This window comes from Mus caroli, unplaced genomic scaffold (assembly GCF_978045245.1).
Source record: "Mus caroli unplaced genomic scaffold, Mus_caroli_1 scaffold_1, whole genome shotgun sequence".
Classification (NCBI taxonomy): Eukaryota; Metazoa; Chordata; class Mammalia; order Rodentia; family Muridae; genus Mus; species Mus caroli.
The window spans coordinates 42397308-42420618 of NW_028227256.1; the positions used below are offsets into that span (position 1 = coordinate 42397308).

The 23311-nt window shown below is 36.9% G+C and overlaps 1 protein-coding gene across 1 annotated transcript in view; it reads right to left on the reverse strand.

The window, feature by feature from the left end:
- Positions 1 to 9054: 9054 nt before the first annotated feature.
- Col5a2 (collagen type V alpha 2 chain) overlaps positions 9055 to 23311 on the reverse strand; it is an 87956-nt gene continuing 73699 nt past the window's right edge. Inside the window, exons 44-54 of the mRNA XM_085832132.1 lie at positions 22510 to 22617; positions 21126 to 21179; positions 19261 to 19368; positions 18690 to 18743; positions 17870 to 17977; positions 17446 to 17499; positions 16395 to 16502; positions 14276 to 14567; positions 12573 to 12760; positions 11063 to 11302; positions 9055 to 10642 (exon numbers count right to left, since the gene is read on the reverse strand). Of these exons, the coding sequence (XP_085688258.1) occupies positions 10496 to 10642; positions 11063 to 11302; positions 12573 to 12760; positions 14276 to 14567; positions 16395 to 16502; positions 17446 to 17499; positions 17870 to 17977; positions 18690 to 18743; positions 19261 to 19368; positions 21126 to 21179; positions 22510 to 22617 (1461 nt within the window). The 3' untranslated portion in view covers positions 9055 to 10495. The remainder of the gene's footprint in view (positions 10643 to 11062; positions 11303 to 12572; positions 12761 to 14275; positions 14568 to 16394; positions 16503 to 17445; positions 17500 to 17869; positions 17978 to 18689; positions 18744 to 19260; positions 19369 to 21125; positions 21180 to 22509; positions 22618 to 23311) is intronic.

Sequence of the window (23311 nt, forward strand, 5' to 3'; positions counted from 1 at the left end):
TTTTGTTGCTTATGTTCCTATGCTTGCCTCTCGCCAGCTGGTTATCTCTAGTGATAACTGTCATTGCTGCCCCTGACTGGAGCTTGTCCCTCCTGTGATCCTAGTTTTGTCAGAACTCCTCAGACTCCAGCTTTCTCTGTGTTCCTGTGATTCTGGAATCTTGTGATCCTGAGATCCTGCTGTGTCAGAGCTCCTGAGAGTCAAGTTTTCTTTGGGTATTGGAGAAGTGGGTGGGGATCCAGAGCCCTGGATCTGCTCTGGGCACAGGTGCAAGCTGAAAGGAACCCATGCCTCTGGCTGGGTAGGGGTTCATGCTTTCCTCATTCCTGTTGAGGTCCTAGTTATGCCAGGTGTTGGAGCAGCTGTTGTGGCCTCAGCTGTGGTCTTGGGTTTGTCAGAGTTCCAGAGACCCTGGGTATTTCAGATCTCCTGGGAGTAGAACTTCTTCTGTTATCCTGTGACCCTGGGTGGGACAGAGCACTTGGAAGTAGAGCTTCCTCTGGGTGTTGTAGGAGCACCCCATGTCTACTCCTGGTACATGTTCAAACCAAAAGGAACCCGTGCCTCTGGCTGGGCATGGGTTCCTGAGTCCCTGGATCCTGGGTGTTCCAGTTACACCAGGTATTGGGGCAGATGTTGTGGCCTCATCTCTGATCCTCAGAGAATCAGATCACCTGGGAGGTAAGCTTCCTTTGGGTGTGTAGGTGGGAACAGAGCCAGCACCTCAGGTCTGTTCCAGGTACAGTTTCAAACTGGAAGGTCTTGAATCTACATTTATATTTCACTTATCTGCTGTCCAATTATTTACAAAATAGATAGCTTTTGACCCAACATTTTTCCATTTGTATGTGCCCAGTATGACGTCCCTTACTTTTTGGCAAATCATATCTTTAGATAAAATTAGATACATTCTTCACTTTTAAAAATGTAAATTAAATCACTTAAGGTTATTTATTTATGGAAGAAAATTATAAGCAAACATAATATATAATTTTGCTCAACTGACATCCTGAATTTTGTAGACAAATGTATTGAATTAAAAAACATCATCCTGAGTGAGGTAACCCAAACACAAAAGGACATGTATGGTATGTACTCATTGATAAGTGAATATTAGCCAAAAGGTTCAGAATACCCATGATACAACTCACAGATCATATGAATCTTAACAAGAAGGAAGACCCAAGTGTCGATGTTTCAGTCCTACTTAGAAGTGAGAACAATAGATAGGGAGAAAGTGGGAAGCCTTGTCTAGTCCCTGATTTTAGTGGGATTGCTTCTAGCTTCTCACCATTTACTTTGATGTTGGCTACTGGTTTGCTGTAGATAGTTTTTTATCATGTTTAGGTATGGGCCTCGAATTCCTGATCTTTCCAAGACTTTTATCATGAATGGGTGTTGGATTCTGTCAAATGCTTTCTCTGCATCCAAGAAGTGGGAGTGGGTGGGTAGGGGAGTTGGGGGGAGGATATGGGGGACTTTTGGGATAGCATTGGAAATGTAAATGAAGAAAATACCTAATAAAATAAAAATTAAAACAAAGAAGTGAGAACAAAATAATTATGGAAGGTAGAGGGAAAGAGGGACCTGGGAGGAAGAGAGGAGGTGGAGGGGAAAGGGGAGAGGATCAGGTACAGGAGAGACAGGAGAGAAGCCTTGAGGGCCAAGAGAATAAATAGAAATATGCAGCAGTGTGTGGTAGGGGTGGGTAGGGAGAACCTTTAAAAAGTTCCAGATACTAGAAATGAGAGGCTCCCAGGACCCAGTAGGGATGACCTTAGCCAAAATGCCCAACAGTAGGGAGATGGGACCTAAAAGATCACTTCCAATAGATTGAGGCATGGGGACACCCACCCATCTGCAAAATTCTGACCCAGAATTGTTCTTTTCTAATGGAAATGCAAGGACAAAAATGGAACAGAGACTGAAAGAAAGCCACCTTGGGATTCATCCCATGCACAGGCACTAAATCCCTACACTGTTTGTGTGTGTGTGTGTGTGTGTATTTTACTTTATTTTATTTTATTTCATTTTATTTTTATTTTTGGTTTTTCAAGACAGGGTTTCTCTGTATAGCCCTGGCTGTCCTGGAACTCACTTTGTAGACCAGGCTGGACTCGAACTCAGAAATCCGCCTGCCTCTGCCTCCCGAATGCTGGGATTGAAGGTGTGCGCCACTATGCCCGGCCCTACACTGTTTTTGATGCCATGTTGTGCATGCAAATAGGAACCTAGCATGTCTGTCCTCTGAGTGGCTCTACCAGCAGTTAACTGAGACAGATACTGATACTTACAGCCAAGCATTGGACTGAGGTTGGACCCCTAAGGAAGAATTAGGGGAAGAACTGAAGGAGATTGCAACCACATAGGAAGAACAACAGTTTAAAATTAACCCAAACGCCTCAGAACTACCAGAGACTAAGCCACCAACCAAAGGGCCAGTCTGTGGCCTCTTCTTCAGAGATAGCAGAAGACTACCTTGTCTGGTCTCAATAGAAAAGGATAAGCTTAATCCTGTAGAAGTTGATACCCTATGGAAGAGGGATGCTAGTGGGGTGAGGTAGGATTGGGTGGGTGGATGGGAGTCAGTGCGTGGGTGGGGGAGCATTCTCTCAAAAGTAAAGGGGAGTGGTACAGGGTGAAGAACTTGTGGGTGGGGGACCAGAAAGGGAGTAACATTTGGAACCTAAATAAATAATAAAAAAAGAACAATTTTAGCTCTATGGCTACATAAGAGCTTCAAAATGCTTTACCTAGTTAATCTTCAATTAGAATTTTCAGCTTCTACCATATTTACTTAAACTGTTTTTCATGAATTTAAACAAGTCTGGAAATGAGTGGACCAAAAAAAATACATCATCACAGACTCAGAGGTGTAGCCAACCATTCTTCTTTAAAGGTCCTCTTTATTCCCCTTCTGATATGCACTTGCTTGGAAGCAGATCAACCCATCTCCCCCTTTCTCTCAACATCACACAATCTGGAAGGCTCCCAGGAAATCTCTTGCAACCAGGGCAGCAGGTAGGATGGCTGCCCAAATAACCACAGCATTTGGGAACCTCCAGGTGCCCAGCAGACATGAGACTCATCCCCTATTCAAGAAGACCAAAAAAGTCATCTCCCTTCCAGTCTGTACTTGCTTGGGGGCAGATCATCCTGTCTCCCCCTCTCTGTTAGCACTACACAGTCTGCATGGCTCTTAGGGGATCTACTGTAGCCAGGGTAACATTCTGCAAGACTACCAGGAGATAAAGCTGCAACTAGGGCCATAGATTCCACAGGAAATCTGCAGCAACCCAGGGACCCAGGAGGCAGGCTTCATACCAAGAAGCCCTGACCAGCTAACACCAGAGATAACCAGAGGGCAAGAGGCAAACACAAGATCGTAATAAACAAAAACCAATATACTTTGACATTAATAGAACACAGCTCTCCCACCACAGCAAGCCAGGAATATGCCAATAGACCTGAAAAGCAGGATGGTGACCTAAAATCACATCTCCTGAAGATAATAGAGACCTTTAAATAACTCACTTAAAGAAATACAGTAAGATACAGTTAAAGTGGTAGAAGACATTAAAGAGGAAATAAATAAATCCCTAAAAGAAACACAGGAAAACATAAACAGGTGAAGGAATTGAACTGGTCCATGACCTAAGGAAGTAGAAACAATAAAGAATCACAAATAGAGGCAACCCTGGAAATGGAAAGAGGTCAGGAGTTACAGATGAAAGCAACACCAAGAGAATACAAGAGATGGAATAGAGAATGTTAGGCATAGAAGATACAATAAAAGATACTGACAAGAATATACAAAGCATAGAAATCTCCTAACCGAAAATACCCATGAAAGCCAGGACATAATGAAAAGACAAAACCTAAGGATAATAGGAATAGAAGAGAGTGAAGATTCCCAGGTCAAAGGGTCAGCAAACAACAGAATCATAGAAGAAAACTTCTCCAACCTAAAGAAAGAGATAGACATAAATGTACAAGAAGACAGACTACAGAACAAAAAAATGGATTGGACCAGAAAAGAAAATCCTCCTGTAAAATAATAATCAAAACACTAAATAACAGAACAAAGAAAGAGTATCAAAATCTGTAAGGGAAAAAGGCCAAGTAACATATACAGGAAGACCTATCAGAATCATAACAGACTTCTCAACAGAGACTCTAAAAGTCAGAAGATCCTCGATAGATGTCATGCAGTCCCTAAGGGAACAAAAATGCCTATCCAGGCTACTGTACACAGAAAACTCTCAATAATCATAGATGCAGAAATCAAGATGTTCCATGACAAAACTATATTTACACAATATGTTTCCAGAAATCCAGCCCTACAGAGGATTCTCAAAGGAAAAGTCTAACACATGGATAGTATCTACAACAAAGAAAAAACAAGAAATAAATCATCTTACAACAAACCCAAAAGGAATCACACACATAATTTCACCTCCAACAACAAACAAGCTAGAACTAACCATCATATGTCTTTAATATCTCTCAAAATCAATGAAGTCAATGTCCCAATAAAAAGACTGCTAACAGACTGGATACACAAGCAGGATCCAGCATTTTGCTGCATTCAAGAAACACACCTCAATGACAAAAACAGACACTACATCAGAATAAAAGGCTGGAAGTAAGATTTCCAAGCAAATGGTTCCAATAAACAAGCAGGAGTTCTTCTTTAATATCCAGTAAAATAGACTTTTAACTAAAACTTATCAAACAAAATGGGAAGGGCACTTCATATTCATCAAAGGAAACATCCACCAAGTTGAAAACTCAATTCAGAACATCTATGTCCCAAATGCAAGGGCAGTCACATTCATAAAATAAACTTTACTAAAGCTCAAAATACACATGGAACCTCACACAATAATAATGGCAGATTTCAAAACCCCAAGCTCAACAATGGACAGGTCATTGAAACAGAAAATAACAGAGACACAGTGCAGCTAATAGAAATTATGAACCAAATGGATTTAGCAGATATATACGGAACATTTCACGCTGAAACTAAAGAATATTCCTTCTTCTCAGCACCCCACAGTACCTTCTCAAAACTGACCATATAATTGTTCACAAAACAAGCTACAACAGATAAAGGAGGTTGAAATAATCTCATGAGTCTTGTCAGATCACTAGGGACTACAGCTGGTCTTCAATACCAACAAAAACAATGGAAAGCACACATACACATGGAAGCTGAACAAGTCTCTACTCAATGATAACTTTTTCAGTGAGGAAATAAAGAAAGAAACTAAAGACTTTCTAGAATTCAGTGAAAATGAAGACACAGCATGCTCAAACTTATGGGACACAATGAAAGCAGTGCTGAGAGCAAATTCATAGCACTAAAGCATACATAAAAAAATTGGAGAGATCCTAGACTAGCAACTTAATAGCACACCTGAATGCCCTAGAACAAAAAGAAACAAACACACCCAAGAGGAGTAGAAAGCATGAAATAATCAAACTCAGAGCTAAAATCAAACAAGTAGAAACAAAGAGAACTATACAAAGAATCAACAAAACCAGGAGAAAATTCAAAAAATCATCAGATCTTACTACAAAAGTCTTTACTCAACAAAATTGGAAAAACTAGATGAAATGGATGACTTTTTAGACAGACGTCATATACCAAAGTTAAATCAAGAGCAGCTAAACTATCTAAACAGTCCCATATACCCTAACATGACCAAAGGAGTCATTAAAAACCTCTCAACCAGTTAAATTCTATGAGACCTTCAAAGAAGACCTAACACTAATACTCCTCAAATTATCCCATACAATAGAAGCAGGAAGAACACTACCTAATTCATTCTATGAAGCCACAGTTACTCTGATACGTAACCACACAGAGACCCAACAAACAAAGAAAACTTCAGACCAATTTCACCAATGAATATCAATGAAAAAATATTCAATAAAATTCTGGCATACTGAATCCAAGAACACATCAAACCCATCATTTAACACAATCCAGTAGGCTTCATTCCAAGGATGTAAGGATTGTTCAATATACAAAAATCCATTAATGTAATCCACTATATAAAAAAAAAACTAAAAAAAAAAAAATCACATAATCATTTCATTAGATGCTGAAAAAGCATTTGACAAAAGAAAACAACCCTTCCTTTTAAAAGTATCAGAGAGATCAGGAATCCAAGACCTTTATATAAGCAGAGTAAACACAGTATAGAGCAAACCATCAGCCAATATCAAATTAAATGGAGAGATACTTGAAGCAACCCCACTAAAATCAGGGTCAAGACAAGGCTGCCCACTCTCTCTGTATCTATTGAATAGAGTACTCAAAGTTCTAGCTAGAGCAATAAGACAACAAAAGAAGATCAGGAGGATACAAATTGTCCTATATACAAACACCATATCCAAATATCAAGAAGGGCTTGCTGCCAGAGCCTGAGAAATACTGATATGGATGCTCAAAGCCAACCACCGGATTGAGCATGGGGACCCCAATGAAGCAGTTAGAGAAAGGACTGAAGGAGCAAAAGGGATTTGCAACCCCGTAGGAAGAACAACAATATCAACCAACCAGACTTCCCAGAGCTCCCAAGAGCTAAACCACCCACCAAAGCATAGGCATGGCTTCAGCTGCATAAGTAGCAGGGGACAGCCTTATCTGGCATCAATGGGAGGAGAGGCCCTTGGTCCTGTGAAAGTTTGATGTCCTAGTGTAGGGGAATGCCAGGGCAGTGAGGTGGGAGTGGGTAGAAGGGTAGGGGAGCACCCTCATAGAAGCAGGGGCAGGGGGGATGGAATAGGGGGGTTGTGGAGAGGAAACTGGGAAAGGGGATAACGTTTGAAATGTACATAAATAAAATATCCAATTATAAAATACAAGAATTAAGTATAAATATGCCCTGTGTTTACTTTGTACTTACATAGTATCATATTTTTATCATTTATTTAATGACTATGTGGTGATTTGGCAAAAAAATATCAAGAAAATTATGGTTTTTTTGTACATGTTTCCCTGCCTTTGTTACAAATCTATAGAAAAAAGCCCAAATAATCATATTTGTAAAATAATGCAAAACATCATAGTTTTTCATAAAGAAAAATTAGAGTGTTAAGGAAATTCACAGGATGGAAAAGTATATAATCTGAGGTATGGTGAGGGGAGGAAGTTTGTTAGGAAGAGGGATTGGAAAGCCCTCTGAAACATGAGGGATGTCAACTGGACATTTCTCAAGCTCCAAAGAGCCCACTTAGAACTGTATTTAAAGCTGCTGCTATCCAGATGATAACTAAAGGCATGGGCATGTACAAAATCAGGTATGAGTACTATCATTAAGTTAAGAAAATATTGTCCCCTGGCACATAGACACTCTTAAGCAGCTGGGGAAATGACTCACTGGAGGATAAAAAGTTCCTTTTGTTTGGAGTAGCCATTTTGATTTTTAAAAGAAAACCGCATGACTGGCTTGCCCCCATGTTCTAGAGATTTTGGTTGGGGCCTGTGATGCTACTGTTATTCTCTATCTCCAGAATCAACTTTTAATGTTTTTTTTTTCTTAATGCCTCTTGAAGCATTTGTAATTTCAAACAGAAAATAAGGTCTTTTGAGATATAGTAGGATGGTGTTTCATATGTGTGATAGGTCCAAACATGGCTTCTGGTTTTTGTTTCTGTTTCTTGTTTGTTCGAGTTTTGTGTTTTCTTACTAAACCTGGTCTAAGTAGTGTTTAGTACTTAGAATTTAGTAGTCAACTAAATTCAAGCTAGAGTCACTTGGAAAGAATCTTAATTGAGACAATGCCTCCATAAGATAGGCCTGTAGACAAATCTCTAAGACATTTTCTTGGTTAATGATTGATGTGGGAGTCCCCAGCCTTTGGTAACTGGGCTATCACTGGACAGAGACAGCAATCCATGAGGAACAAGCCAGCACTTCTCCATTGCCACTGTATCAGCTCCTGTCTCCAGGTTTCTGCCCTGCTTCAGTTCTGGCCCTAATTTCCTTTGATAATGGAATGGAATGAAGAAGTGTAAGCAAATAAAACCCCTTCCTCCCCAAGCTGATTTTGGTCATAGTGTTGTATCACACTAATCAAAACCCCAACTGAAACAGGCCTATAATATCATTTTGGGAGAGAAGATGATGTTTGTAGTTTATGAAATTAAATCTTTTTAAAATTAGAACAAATAGCAATAAACACAGCCAGCATTTATCAGATTACATAATGATGTTTCAGCATCGCTCTTGCTTTCTTTGCCATCTTTGCTTTTTTAAACTGCATTTAAAGTAATTTGCAAGAGTATTTATTTCTATTTTTAATAAAATGATACCACTGTCCTCCCAGATGTCTATTGATTTGCCTTTGATTATCTAGCATCTGAGCTACCTCTAGGTCATATAGGTAAAGAAACCCACCGCTATGGAGAGAGTTGTCTGGAACACAGGGTAAGATTTGAGGCTTTGGTCTAATGTCAGGAATCCTAGAAGCATCCCTGATGCTTCAGAGCTGGTATTTCTATGACTAGAAACTATTAGTATTTTCATTTGATGGAAATAAACATATGTTTCTGGACTACCTATATGAACCTGTACAACCTATACAAGTTGGACATAAAGAAAATACAAGAAAAATGTACAAGTATCCTTAGTTATAGAGTCAAATTCAAGATATGGAGCTCAAATTAGAAAAAATGAAGCTATGAAATAGACATTGAAAATGAAACTCTGATACTGTTCAAGCTAATTTCATACTTGATACACATTGAGGCATGTTTTATTATTAGTTTATTCAATAATGGATTTTTCATTTCCTTTACTCTTTACCAATCACTAGCCTGAGTTTTCTAACGCATAGACTGTCTTCATTGATGTCAACATGCCTTTGCAGGCAATGTTACAGATAGATTTATTTTTAAGCCAGTGCAGACAAAATGGTAGGTACTTGTTGCATCGTCTACTAAATTGTGAACAAAAACTACCAGGAGATCTTAGTTTTCACTACTGGAAACTAAAAGGATCTAATATGTTCAAAGGATTCAACAAACTGAAGATGACTGACATGACAGAAGCATGCATTTAATTCGATGCTTTGCAGAGATACATGATCAAAGTTCTATGTGTGTCTTGTCCTTTGGGATGGCCCGGATTATTTAAGTAAGAAACAACAATGGAGCAAACAACTGCAATTAAGGAAAAATTCTTGAGACACAAGGGGACCTATGTGTCCGAGGTTAAGACACATGCAAGTATTACACAACATTCTAAATACATCATGAAAGGAACAGTTAAAAGACCCAGGAATAATGATCTATCTCTCAAATGGGATGTTTAACAGTTCTGTGTTCACAAGTAGCATTGATGAAACAATCTTTATCTTTAAAGAACTTATAGAAATAATTTTAGCACCATCATTAAAAGAAAAGTAATAATATTTTTAACCCTGCCTATCTCCAGTCTTGGAATAACAATAGAAGCATAGCACCTTTCAACACCTAATAAAATAAACAAGCGCAGGAAATCTATCCCAGCTTGCAGAGATGAGGTAGCTCATGCTAAGAAATGTTGGGTCATATTTTCTTATGAATGTTCTAATTCCAATCCCCACATTTTATTTGAGTGATCATTATAATGCTGGACTTCTTGTTCATTTCTTATGATATGCTTCAGGAAAAGGAAACTGTGCCTGTGGGAGAGTTTTAACATTCATTACTGGGCATGTGTGTTAGAAAATTGTGTGGGTAATTTTTTTTCGTCCAATATCTTCTTACATAAGAAACCACAAATATAACTTCTATCTGTATTGAAAGATTACAACAAAAAGGAAACTGTTACTCTTAAATTTGAATGAGGAAAAAACTCTAACTTTGCAAAATAAATTGTAAAGTTGAAGCAATTTTATGGATTTTTTTCCTCCTAAAAGTCAATGGCTACATGTTATTTAAGGATATCATTTAAGACAGTGGAAAAGTGTTATATTCACCTTAATTTGTTTTCTATAATGTTAGTATAATATTAAGACATGCATGGGGGGTCTTCATTTGTCACTGATGTTCTGACAATAAGAGGACACAGGGGGCATGGCTCTCTATTTTTCAGACTGCAGCCAAGCAAAATCAACATGTGCTGAGGCGTTACATACCCCATCATGTAAGCTATCTGCTAGGAAGAAGAATTTTCTCATAAATACTAAGCAACGTATTCATTACAGTGAAATGAATTGATGAAAACATATTTATTTTTTGATCAGTTTACTTTTTGTAAAGATGGTCATTGTCGTTGGTTGCTTTAATCTAAATGGCCATATTGAAAACATTAAGTCAATTAAACTTGAGGATTGTAAGTAAAATAAATATTCTGAAGGATAAGGTGGTCAGGCACTTCAGATCTTATGTACAAAGCTGATGCGGGACCAGCCATTGCTTCAAGAGTCTCAGGATGAACTTTAAGCAGTCACAGTTCTTGTGGTGGTCATTGATGGTAGTCGATATGTCTGGGCTTCTGTTACATGAAACACACTGGCCCAATTTCAAGGCCAAATTCCTGGTCTGCATTGCCAATATCCACAGGACCAACATCTATGATGGGCAAGCGGGCCACATTCTGTGTTCTGTATTCAAAGATAGTTTTGCCTACATTTCCATTTCGCTTCTGGAATTCAAGAGGACAATGGATAAATAGTATATATATATATATATATCCAAGAAGTTTACACAGGAACACCCCCGCCCCCACGCATGTGCGCAAGTAACATTTTTTCATGGGCTATTTTATTTATATACATTTCAAATGTTATACCCTTCCCCAGTTTCCCCTCCAGAAACCACCTATCCCATCCCTCCTTTTCCGACTTCTGTGAGGGTGTTCCCCCACCTAACCTTTTAAAATTCAAAAGCAGTGAATGTACAGCTCTGGTAAGTATGAACCAGTGTGTGTGGCAGAAAGGAAAAATGCCAATCAGTGAGTCTCTATTGTAGACTCTTAAAGCTTATGATTGAAAGCGAGTCAGAAACTTACCTTTCTGAAGAAAGAAAGGAAGCTACAGAAAAGCATAGTCCAAAAGGCACTTACTGAGCAGGTGTCTTGAAGAACTGTGTATCTGAATCTGATGTTTCCTTCTCCTTTTATTTCTAAGTCATTTGATCCTTTAAGGACCACAGCTTTCTTGAGGTTTTTAGCTTGATCATCCATATATCCAACAGTGTTCCTACAGATGTAAGTAAGGTTCTGCGAGGCTTCTTTTGATAAAAGCCGCAAAAAGGTCATCTGAGTGATAGCTGTGTTAGGAGACTGGTAATCTCCATATGTGAACTAGAGAAATAAAAGAAATTTATGTAACATGACATACTAAAGAGGTTCATAATGCCACCCAAAGAGTCAATGCCAGGTAGATTGATAGATGACTAGCAGACTATAGGTAAATCACTTTTAAAGATTTTTCTTGGTGCCCATATAATAAGCTATTTTATCTATACAAAGGAAAATATTTTCAAATACAGTCACAAGTACCTGTGTCCTTATGACTTCAAAGAAGAGGTGAAAAGCCAAATGATTTTAATTTCCCAGAGAAAGGTTAAATAATTTTAATATATATATATATATATATATATAATACTTAATAAATACAACTCAAATTATCACTAATTAGAATAAAATATAAATTAAGTGTAGGCATAAATCTATTTTACTGAATAATTACATACATGTCAAAAATACTATTTTCTACAACACAAGTATCAAAACTCATTTCCAACTAACTCTTCCCTATTCATCTTCAGCTTTGAGTACTGTTTTCAATGGTCTAGTTTTGATTTCTGACATATTATTTTGGTTAAACTACGCTTCAGCCATTTATATTTAAATTCAGCTTTTTATAGATGTTAAATTAAATTTAACATCTATAATGATAGTAGATTGTAACTTATCATATACAGAATTATAACACTTCCATAATATGTTGACTAGGGCAAGGTTGGAGGCAGAGGGGTAAGCTGGGATGAAATAAGGACATTGTAATAGGACAACCAAGATCTGATGAAACTCTGAACCAACTGGACCATAATAGAAATATTAAGTAGACAGGAATTCGGAAAAAAATTATCATATATTTCACCTAATTAAAATAATGACTTAAACACTTCACAGGCTTCAAAGGATTACATTATTTTAAAAATGTATCTAAAAGGTATTATCTTTTCAGACACTACACTAAGCACTAACAGGGTTTCTTTGTGTAGCCCTGGCTGTCCTGGCACTCACTTTGTAGAACAGGCTGGTCTCGAACTCAGAAATCTGCCTGCCTCTGCCTCCCAAATGCTGGAATTAAAGGTGTGTGCCACCATGCCTGGCAAGGCTTAGTAATTTTAGGAGTTCTAATTGTGACCTAGGTTTCCTGGAGTTGAGACAAGACCCTTCCCACTGTCCTCCACAGTCAGTGACATGTAATAAGGGAAGATATCACTTAAAAGTAAACATAATATATTAAATCCAGTCAAACAATAATAGCATCATTTAATAAATATGAAAACATAATAAATAATAACAATTAAAAATATATTTCTAGGTAAATATGTTAATTCACCTGAGATCCTCTATTCATGTCAAGACCGTACCACACAGGCTTATTGTCAGGGGATTTGCTGGCCCACCAGGTTTTACGTGGAACACTGGCTGGGTTTGCTGAAATACATGTCTCTCCTGTTTCCATATTGCAGTAAACTTTGATTGCATCTTCAGCTGATCCCTGGTTAGGATCAATCCAATATTCACCTATTTTCCGAGATAGAAATATGTGCTAAATGAAGATTATCTCAAATATGATTGTGAGTCTCTAAAATAATCAGTAGATATTTCATCCTTTATTCAAAATAATAGTAAGAGACTGGGAAGAAGGCTCAGCAAGTGAAATGTTTCCACATGAGCATGAGGACTTGAGTTTGGATACTCAAATATATATATTTGTAGATATATAGTATATATCCTATACAAAGTCTAGGTGGGTATTGTGGCCCACCTGCAATCCCAGCATGTGGAACGATGGAAACAGGAGATCCCTACAGTGAGCCAACTAGCTAGACTAGCTAAAAAGGTGAAGTGTGGACTCAGCTAAAAACCCCATCTTACCATATAAGATGTACAGTAATTAAAGAAGACATCTCATGTCAACTTGCTGTTCACATGCAGCCACACACATATGACACATAATATACATGCAAGTAGACACATAGACACACACATATATATGTATATATATATATAAAATATTCATCTATATATATGAAATGTTACTATTAAGCACTAGGGGTCTTCTTCATGCTAACTTCTTTTCAAAAGCACTTTTTCCAAATCATGAACTTAAGACTCAAAACATCCAAGTGATTTTTAAAGCAAGATAGTGCCTTTTATGTTTGATCTATAATTGTATAAATATACATCAAGTATATTTATTTACATTTATTTCTATAGGTCTATACACATACATGTATTATTATACATAAATTGCAAAAATAAAATTTTATATAAAAAGGGAGGGAAGTCGTGAGACATAAATAGTACAAAAGGTGCATATTCTTTAGATAGAACATTCTTAGCTGTCTCTGTTGATGTTAAAGTTTAAAGTTAACTGAAACCCTGGTATTTCCAAACTCATTCAAATGATCTTTAGATCCCCCCTTTTCTGGGTCTAATTAAATCATTTAATATTATTGAAGAAGGCAAACTAAGAACACTGTCATACAACTTAGGTAGAGACACTATTTCACTCCAAACTGCCATAAAAGATTACTATACTTAATCCTGCCAGGCAGTATAGTAAAAGATTGATTGGTAGGTCATTAAAGTGCAATAAATTGATTCCATATGCAAATCAATTAGGGAAACATGACCTTTACTGGCCTCTCAATGATTTACCTAATTAAAATTCTAAATGATGATGTAGGTAAGAAAGTATTTTTAATTATGCATGAGCAAGTATTGTGTGTATGTGTATATATATATATATATATATATATATATATATATATGTGTGTGTGTGTGTGTGTGTGTGTGTGTGAACTATTTCCTCAAAATTGCTTTTTTGATATGATGTGGCCTTTATTATATATCCTATCTATCATCTTTTTAATTAATTGTCACAACCACAAAACTATAAGCTCTAGAGCATGCTCAACAATTTATCTTTGTGTCTATCATTAACTATAAAGTTAAAAATACATTTTGGGAAGCAGTTGAGAATAACTCAACACAGACAACATGTTTTACTCAAACAGGCCCCTGTCTACTCACCGCTCTGCTTTGTCGGATGGCAAAGCTTTAAATCATCACAAGTGCGGGCTGGGTGTTTCTTGGAACCATCAGGGCTACGCATGGTTTCAATCTGACTACTGAGAGACTTCAGGGTAACATGGATCCCAGGGTCTGTTTTGTTTGTGTCATCTGGAGCTGCCTGGTCTTCCGTAAACTCTGGAAGTGGATCTGGCATGTTCTCATCATAGTGTCCCATGATATCACCAAGAGCAGCAGTAAGATGGCCAGGGGGACCTGGAGGGCCAGGAGGCCCAGGTTCACCAGGAGGACCCTAATTAAGGAGAAATTGGAAAGACATTTAATAGCATTTTGTTTTGTTTTACAAAATTGCTTACTATGCTGTGTGGGGACAGTTACAACTTGGCACAACAATAAGTTGATACTGAAGAAGTGTGATTCATGCTTCTTAAACAGGCAGGGCTAGCCTGTCAAGTGATAACATTGCAAAATGAGGAGTGATGTTGAACCGCTTTTCAGGGAAAGTATCTACCAGACAGGCTCTGAGATAAACAAAGCTTAAAGCCAAACTCTTTGCTTTGATGTCTTCTTTGAAGATATGATGTATTTCATGTGAAGAACTTTCAGAGTTACATTCTTTTCAAAACAATTTTGAGCAAGATACAACTGGAATTCTTTACCAGAGCTATGGGCAGAAGGCAGAAAAAGGATGCTAGTGTGTGAGAGCTGTTTCTGTATGTCTGCAGGAAATATTAGGGCAATAAACACAAGACTCCCATTAGTGAACTCGTTGGTTTGTCCAAATCAAGAAAAAAATAGGAAGTTTTTTGTATGTATGTGAATTTTGACAAATGTAAAAATTCTCAGTACTGAACAAATTCAAAGAAAGTTTTTCATTATCCTTTTCATAGCCTTAAAAGTGTATCCTGTTCTTCTGTTTTCAGGGGAGAACTGATGAAATGTGACCACTCAAATTAAACCCAAAAAGAGTGGCAAAGATTACAAGCTGAGTGCTCTCCATTAATTCCTCTGCATTTCCAGAGGAAGCTCTCAAGAGTCTCAAAGAAGCCAAGTAACAACTAAAGAAAGACAGTTCAGGTAAAATGCAAAACCCTTGGTGTCAGAGGCTGATATATTAATAATATTACCTCTGCAACTCAACTGAGGCTTCAGGGAAGGTGTTTCAACCTCTGTGCCAGTGCTTTCTTATTCGCAAAAGACTGATTTCAGGGACAAAGACAGATGATAGATAGATGGATAGATAGAAAATTGATTTTTCCAGGAGATCATCAGAATTTCACACATCCTACAGTAATCTAAGAGGAAGAGCACTGAGCCATAAGAAAGTAAATCAAATACCACCCAAGTCAAATAGAAGTTCTAAAACTGTGAAACTTTCTTGACTATAAGAACAATGAGCCTCTATAGCCACACAATAAATAATAAACATTCAACTATTCAATGGCACTGTCACTGTAAGAACAAAGACTAAGACAGTAAGGTCAGATAAATAAGATCAAAGAAGCATCAGACAATCTTTAAATGTGCAGAGTGGGTCTGTGTGTAGTTAGATGCCTAATGTCTGAGGACAGAGACTAACTAACATGGTTTAGTGTTTGATATTATACTAAATACAATTAGATTTTTAATTGAACACTGAAAATTGAAATCTTAAATGTCATTTTTGGGGAAGAAAAATTTCAAACTCAAATGCTTCATTTTGTTTCAAGCTCCTGCTGCCTTGACATCCCTGCCATGTGGGACTGTGTCATGAACTATGATGCAAATAAACCCTTTCTTAACTTGATTTTGTCAGAGTTTTTAACAGGAAAGCAAACTAAGATTATTGTAATTTCACACAATGCAATGTTTGTCAAACTTTGATAAGAATGGAATTATAGTTTGATATTTAACCTCGGTTAAATATAGGTTCAAGGGCTTGGTATCTTGAACTCTTATTTTTATATGCTCTGAATACCATGTATTAAAAGACTTGAAATAATTACTTAAGTAGATAACCTTGTTGTGGCTTCTAGGCTTAAGAGTCTCTTGAAACTCTTGTTGGCAAGGTTCCACAGTTGCCATTGGATTGACTCCATTTTGGCAACAGCATCTTCCATGCAAACTCTTTTGACCTTACCTCTGGTCCTGCTTCTCCTACACTGCCCCGCACACCAGGAGGTCCAATTGGTCCAAGTGGCCCAGGGTTTCCTTCCTTTCCTGAAGGACCGACTGGTCCTGGAGGACCCTGTCAGAACACAAAAATGTATTTTAGAAGAAAGACTGCACAATTACTTTCTAATAAAAGAACCACTATAGAGATGGAGTAATTGCCCTGATTGCTAAGATTCTGGTCTTAATAACTAATAAGTCATCTTTCGGCATTTTGTTATATTTACAATTTCACTGGGTGTGAACTGTGCATCACTAATTCTGGGTGAAGGACCAAAATAACTTTAAAAGGCTAACAGGCTGGTCACCAACTTTCATTAGTAGCAACTGTTTCATCAAATAGTTAACCTGGTTGAAAATTCAATTGATTCAGAAGGAAATGATGTAAGTTGAGTGTTTGTTATGGTGGAAACCAGTACTTATATACCACTTAACCTCATCAAATCATAGCACTTTCCTTAATATTATTCTCACTTTATGTATGTTTACATTGTACTTAAATATAGCAGATTTGTAACTAATCTTTCTCACTTTTTATTTCCCTAAATATTTGTCTGAATAGTCTTAGGACACCAATGATTTATAAGAAGCAGCATTTATATGAATTTACAATTTCTAAAAGCTTCAAGTAATGGTTCTCTACTATGATTTGTTTCCAAATTATCTTTGAATAAGCTTCCATGGCTTTATCACAATTAAAGAAATAAATGTCTATCTTCAAAATCTATTCTACTTCATAAGCAGTTCCAATCATCTCAAAGAATTTATGTTTAGGGAAAATTAAACCACAAATATGAAATTGAATAGAAGCACATATAAAACCTAGGTAATAGACTTTGGAGAAGCAAAATATGCCATACATCAGGATATTTCTATTTCATATTACTTGCTAAGTTTGACCCATAAATTTTCTGCCAAACTGAGAGAACATGAACTAATAAATATGAAATACCAGAAATATTGTACTCAAGAAACAGTATGTCATGCACATCTGAAACTTAATAGTTTCTGTTACTTACTCTTGGACCGAAAGGACCAGGAATGCCAGCACTTCCTTGTTCACCATTTGGACCCTACAGAGGAAGATTAATGAAAGTGTTGCTAAAAAATCTAAATCTGTATTGTGCTGTACTTTTATCCTTAAAAGCATGATGTCACTAATATTAGCACTATAAACAAAACCATTGATTTCTTTAACATCTGACTAAGACCAAAGACAGCTGTGTAGGTAAAGAGGCATGTAGCTTTTTGCATAATTTCTTTTCCACAATGTTTTAGCTTATATATGGGTAGTTATAGTTAGCTAATTATATAATTATCCATCAAGATAATTTTAAAGTTAAAATGATATACAAAAACACCTCTCTAATCCATAGATGTTTCTGTCAATATATCAATGTATTCTCATATGCAAGAAAGTACAGTATTTAAGAAATAACTTACAGGAGGTCCAGGAAGACCCTGCAGGCCAGTGAACCCTCTGTGGCCTTTCTGACCTCGGTCACCTCTGTCTCCATTGTCACCCTTGTCACCTCGAGGTCCTTGTGGTCCCTAGGAATAGACAATCATGAACATTAAGACTACAATTTGCTGCAATTTTATTCCTTATGATTGTACTTATTATAATTTTTAAATAATTTCTCTAAAATTAAAACTTAAAATAAGATTTACTTTCCATGCTTCCTGTAGGAATGCTAAATTTACATATGCAAATAAACTGATGGGCTAGGACTACTGAGACTGCATTGAGAAGCAAAGCAGGGCTAAACAGGTGCGTTTGTATCTCAGGATAACCAATATCCAGCAAGTTGGAAGCCACTGGCTGGGAAAGGATTGGAGACCTTTGATTTCCCAGGATCACATCCTCTCTTGGAACCCCTAGCTTCTGCTTATCTGAAGCAAGAAAGCTGCTGTTGCTCTCAAAGACCCTCGGTATTCCCCATATCAGTTTCAAACTTAATTCTCTTGGGATTTTAAATACAGATTTAAACTGTACTGTTTCACATATTAGTGCTTTGTAATAAAATCTTTCAAAATCTGTCTTTCAACTTTCTTGAATATTCCTCACTGCTAGCTACTGCACTATCACACTATATTGCTACTACCATCTCACAGAGTCTCTGCCTCCTAGAGATCAGTAATTTTCTAACAGCTGCCCCAGGTCCCCCCCCCCCTCCGATATTTATGAATCTTAAGTGTACTTTCCCTTTTGGATGTATTTTGCATAAGAAAAATTTATTTGTTCAGAAAACATAGAACTTACAGGTAAACCACGCTTTCCAGCTCGACCAGGTGGTCCTACAGGGCCTCGAGAACCCTAGAAAATTTTTCATAAAACTTGGTATCTTAAAGCATAAATATACACAGGAATATAAATCTAAGAGTAACATCTCAATATAAACATAGATATAAATATCATATACATATTGACATCTGCCAAATGTTTGTACATAAGGTAATAACACACTAACTCTAGTAATACATTACAGTGAACTTCAAATATTAACTTGACCAAATTAAGTTCACCTTAGTGTTCTAGTAAATGACACTGATTCAGATGTATTCTATAAATTCCTATAGAATTGATAAAACACATATTGGTGTGTTCCTATAAATCACAACCTGTTTAAATAATTAAAGAAAATGTATCAGTATCACATCCATATTCAAAAGCAAATTAGTTTTAAAACTAAGTATATATTTTAATGCATAATTGTCTATCACTATTTAGAGTCCTCAGCTAATAATATAATCAGGACTGAATGCATATACACATAGTTACAGGATAGTATATCAGTGTCATGTAATTGTCAATGTGAAGTTGACATTCTTACTGGCTCTCCTCTTTGTCCTGCATCTCCAGGGGCACCAACAGGGCCAGGAGTTCCAGGGGCACCCTGAGAGCCTGGTAGACCAGCAGGCCCGGGGTCTCCACGGTCACCCTGACAAAAAATATATTATTCTTTAAAAATTTATTCTATAAAATTAACAATATTCAATATTGCTCATATTATTTACATATGAAAATATATATTTTAAACATATTTATTTTTTATTTTACTTAAGTATTTACTTTTATTCACTAGTGAATAAATTAAATTCACAGGCATAGGACTGTTCCACCTTGGCTTTAGAACTTTTTCACCCTCGATTTCTGCTGGTCCCTATGTCCAGAGTGTTAGAGGACAGGAGTGTTTATGTCCAGAAATGAAAAATTGATAGTCTAATTTCCTAGACTGGCAGTCTTCAGAGTAATATTCATATTTGTAACACACAATGCAGTTTCACAGTGGAAACCACTTCATCCATTTTTCAAATCCATATAGAGTCTCTCAGAAAACTTGTTCTGAGTGTTGTTAACTTACTACCCTTTTTAAAAGCATTCTTCCCCTACCTTACAGAAGAAGGGCAGCTACCATGCTAGCTACAATGCTCATATGGTACAATACCCTCAAAAGGCAATGAACTGGTGGCAAACAAAGTTGTCTTCAGATTGCATATCTCACTTCGAATAATTAGGGGAGAATAGGCCTCCCCTCATTACACTCAGACAACCCCATGTGACGGGGCTGCAAATAGCATCTTGATATGGAAGCACAGGTAAGATCAGATTGGCAGGAGTATGCATGGAAACAATTAGTGACTCAAAAAAACAGAGCCAAATGTTATTTTCCGAAGGAAATTACTGCTAACTTGGCTTGTTAATTTGGCAGATAGAGAGAACACTGGATTCTAAGTTAAAGAACACACAGACAATAAACTGAAGGAAAGATTTTGAAAAGTAACTTGTTTAAAGCACACATGCAATTGTAATTTATAGGGAATTTCCTGTGTCATATATATTAAAGTTTGTGATTAAACTGAAACAGCAATTTAAAGTCCACATAGGAGTTCACTGGTACAGCAGTAATATTTCTGGTAGTGAGCATCAAGACCTTTGAATATTTGCTGCATTACGTGAGTACACCAGCAAAGGCAAATGTTCCAGATGTCAGAACATTTCTACGGCTGTGTTAGATAAGGAGAGTCTTAGCCCAGGATTTCTCCAAACTTTTCCATCTCCCTATTAATAACATAATAGCATTTTTGTGTGCTTACCCTGAAAAAAATTTTAAGTCTATAAATACTTGCATTTAAGTATTTGGAAACAGATTCAGAAGATTTAACATCACGAGGCTGGTTTGCCTTTAGTGGCCAGATCTGTTTCCTAATTAACAGCTGTGTAATCACCAAAAGAGACTCAGCTGCTATTATACCTTGGAAAATTATCAGCTCAACACAGGGCTAATTTAAAAATATATACCACACCTACAGTTTAGAGTGCATCATTGCTTATATCCTTGTAAGTTACTTTCTTTAGAGAATGAGTAGAAAAATGTAGATATCACTCAGTTGTGTAACGGATACAGAAATTTAGAACATCCATTCACATCTTCATCCAAGGCTTCTATGTTACACCAAATATAAAAGCAATTTGGTTTCTTGCTTTTGAAAAACATGTATCATACTTTGTCATGCATTCCGTCATTATTTCATTTACAAGGTTATCCAAGGTTAGGACCTTACTAAACTGTTTGCCATCAGAAAAATCAGAGTTGCACTGGGGTTATAAAGATAGAGTATTTTTATTAAAATTGCTATTATGCTAGATTCACAATGATTTCATGCTTATGTGGTTCTAATATTTTAATCAACTTACCCGTTCTCCAACAGCACCATCCCGTCCTGGGGTACCATCATTACCAGCCGGACCCTAAAAAGAATAGTGTTAGACACAGTTTCTTGAGGAGGCTTTTACACTCTCAGCCAGTTGACCAGAAACTGACCAACGTGTTTTCTCCTCTTTATAAAATAGCCGTCAACACTTACTAGGAACCTTAGCAGGAGAGAAATGGCTCCAATCTCTTTTTTTATTGTCAACTGATTGTAAAATTACCATATTCTTTTTTTCCTTTTTTTATTCGATGTTTTCTTCATTTACATTTCAAATGCTATTTACTTTCCTAGTTTTCTCTCTGAAAATCCCCTATACCCTCCCCCCTCCCTGTGCTCCCCAACCCACCTACTCCCACTTCCTGGCCCTGGCATTTCCCTATACTGGGGCATAGAATCTTCACAAGACCAACGGATTCTCCTCCCACAGATGGCCAATTAGGCCATCCTCTGTTACATATGCAGGTAGAGACACGAGTTCTGGGGGTACTGGTTAGTTCATATTGTTGTTTCTCCCCTAGTGCTGCAGACCCCTTCAGCTCCTCAGGTACTTTCTCTACCTCCTTCATTGTGTTCCACCCAATAGATGACTGTGAGCATCCACTTCTGTATTTACTGTATTCTTATTTACTCCTATTGTTTAATTCTAGTTCTCATTAAAGAAAAAAATCCAGAGATGCATGGAAATAGATCACAATTACAGTGCCATTATCATGCATTTTGCCTGAATTCTCACTTTGTTTATCCAAATAACATGAATATAGTCATATAGTTTCAAAACCTTAAAAATATTATTTACTTTCATGTTTTCATACAGCTTTAAAATCATTGGCTGTTGAGCAGAGGGTATTCTATTCTTTGGCTTCTCAAATTGCCTGTTAGAGCTTTATTTCCTCTAAAAAGAGACTAAAGGGATATGACAACCATAATGTTACTTTACAGTGATTAAAAAAAAAAAGAGCACCCTCTACTTCCTTTGCCTTCTTCATAAGCTGCAATAGTGTCATTAATCCTATCTCCATAAAACTTGGCAATTTTCATAAATATCCCATTACAGAATGAAATAATAGCAAGGAAAAAGATGAATGGCTGTGTCCTCTCACCTTCAAAACAATTTGCCAAAAGCTAAATCAACCAAAATGCTCACTTCAGCTATTCTAAAAGCCAGTAGAAAGGCACTAAATTTGTTTCTCTATCACTTAGTCAAATCTCTAGGGAAGCACGCACATCAAACAGAATGACAGACATATTTCCTAAGCTCATGTGTACAATACATTTCTAAATATCTACATCAATTTGATAATGAAAGAACTATAACCTTCATACACATCTAAAATGAAGGTATTTTTGTTAAGGACTGTAGCACTCACTTCTGGCCCAGGTTCCCCTACAGGACCATTGGAACCTGGAGGTCCTACAGGTCCAGGGGGACCTTTATCTCCTGTCGCACCAGTTGGTCCTACTTTTCCTGGTGTACCCTGAAATTAAAACACAAGTAGGTAAAACACTGAAAAAGAATACCAGTTTCCTTAAGACCCATTCATTCAGTAGTTCTTCAATTTTTCCTCCAATATATATAACTGTCCAGTATCCTACAACATCCATGATTGCTTAAAGACATTCATACTTCTTATCACATTGCTCATGACATATCAAAGAGACCAAAATCATCCTACATTGCCTGTTTAGGTATGCATTTTGTGTCTGAAACATATGTAGTCAATTGTGGCTATGCTTCTGTTACCTGTATCACTTCAAAGATATACATATCTTAATTACTCCTGCTTTTTCTGCTCATTTTTTTTAATGTGATCAGTACTTTAGACTCATCATTGAAAACTTTTACTTTCCAATTCTTGGCTCAATTCTGATATCACTAAGACAAACTTGAACTCCTAATTTGTTCATATTTCTACACAATGGTCTACTAGATTCACATACTGGGAGTCCACGTTCCACATAAAAACACTATTTCCCCCTCAAACACTGGTAAAATTTAGTTGCTTTAGAGTTTTTATAGAGTGAAACTTTCCTCCATACTCCAAATAATATGAGACCCCCAAGCACTCAAAAAGAACAGGGGATTGTACTTCACCCACAATCACTTCTGATGTGACTTTAACTCAAACATGTCTTTTCTTTGGTTGTTTACTGTGAAGTATGGCTGTTTTT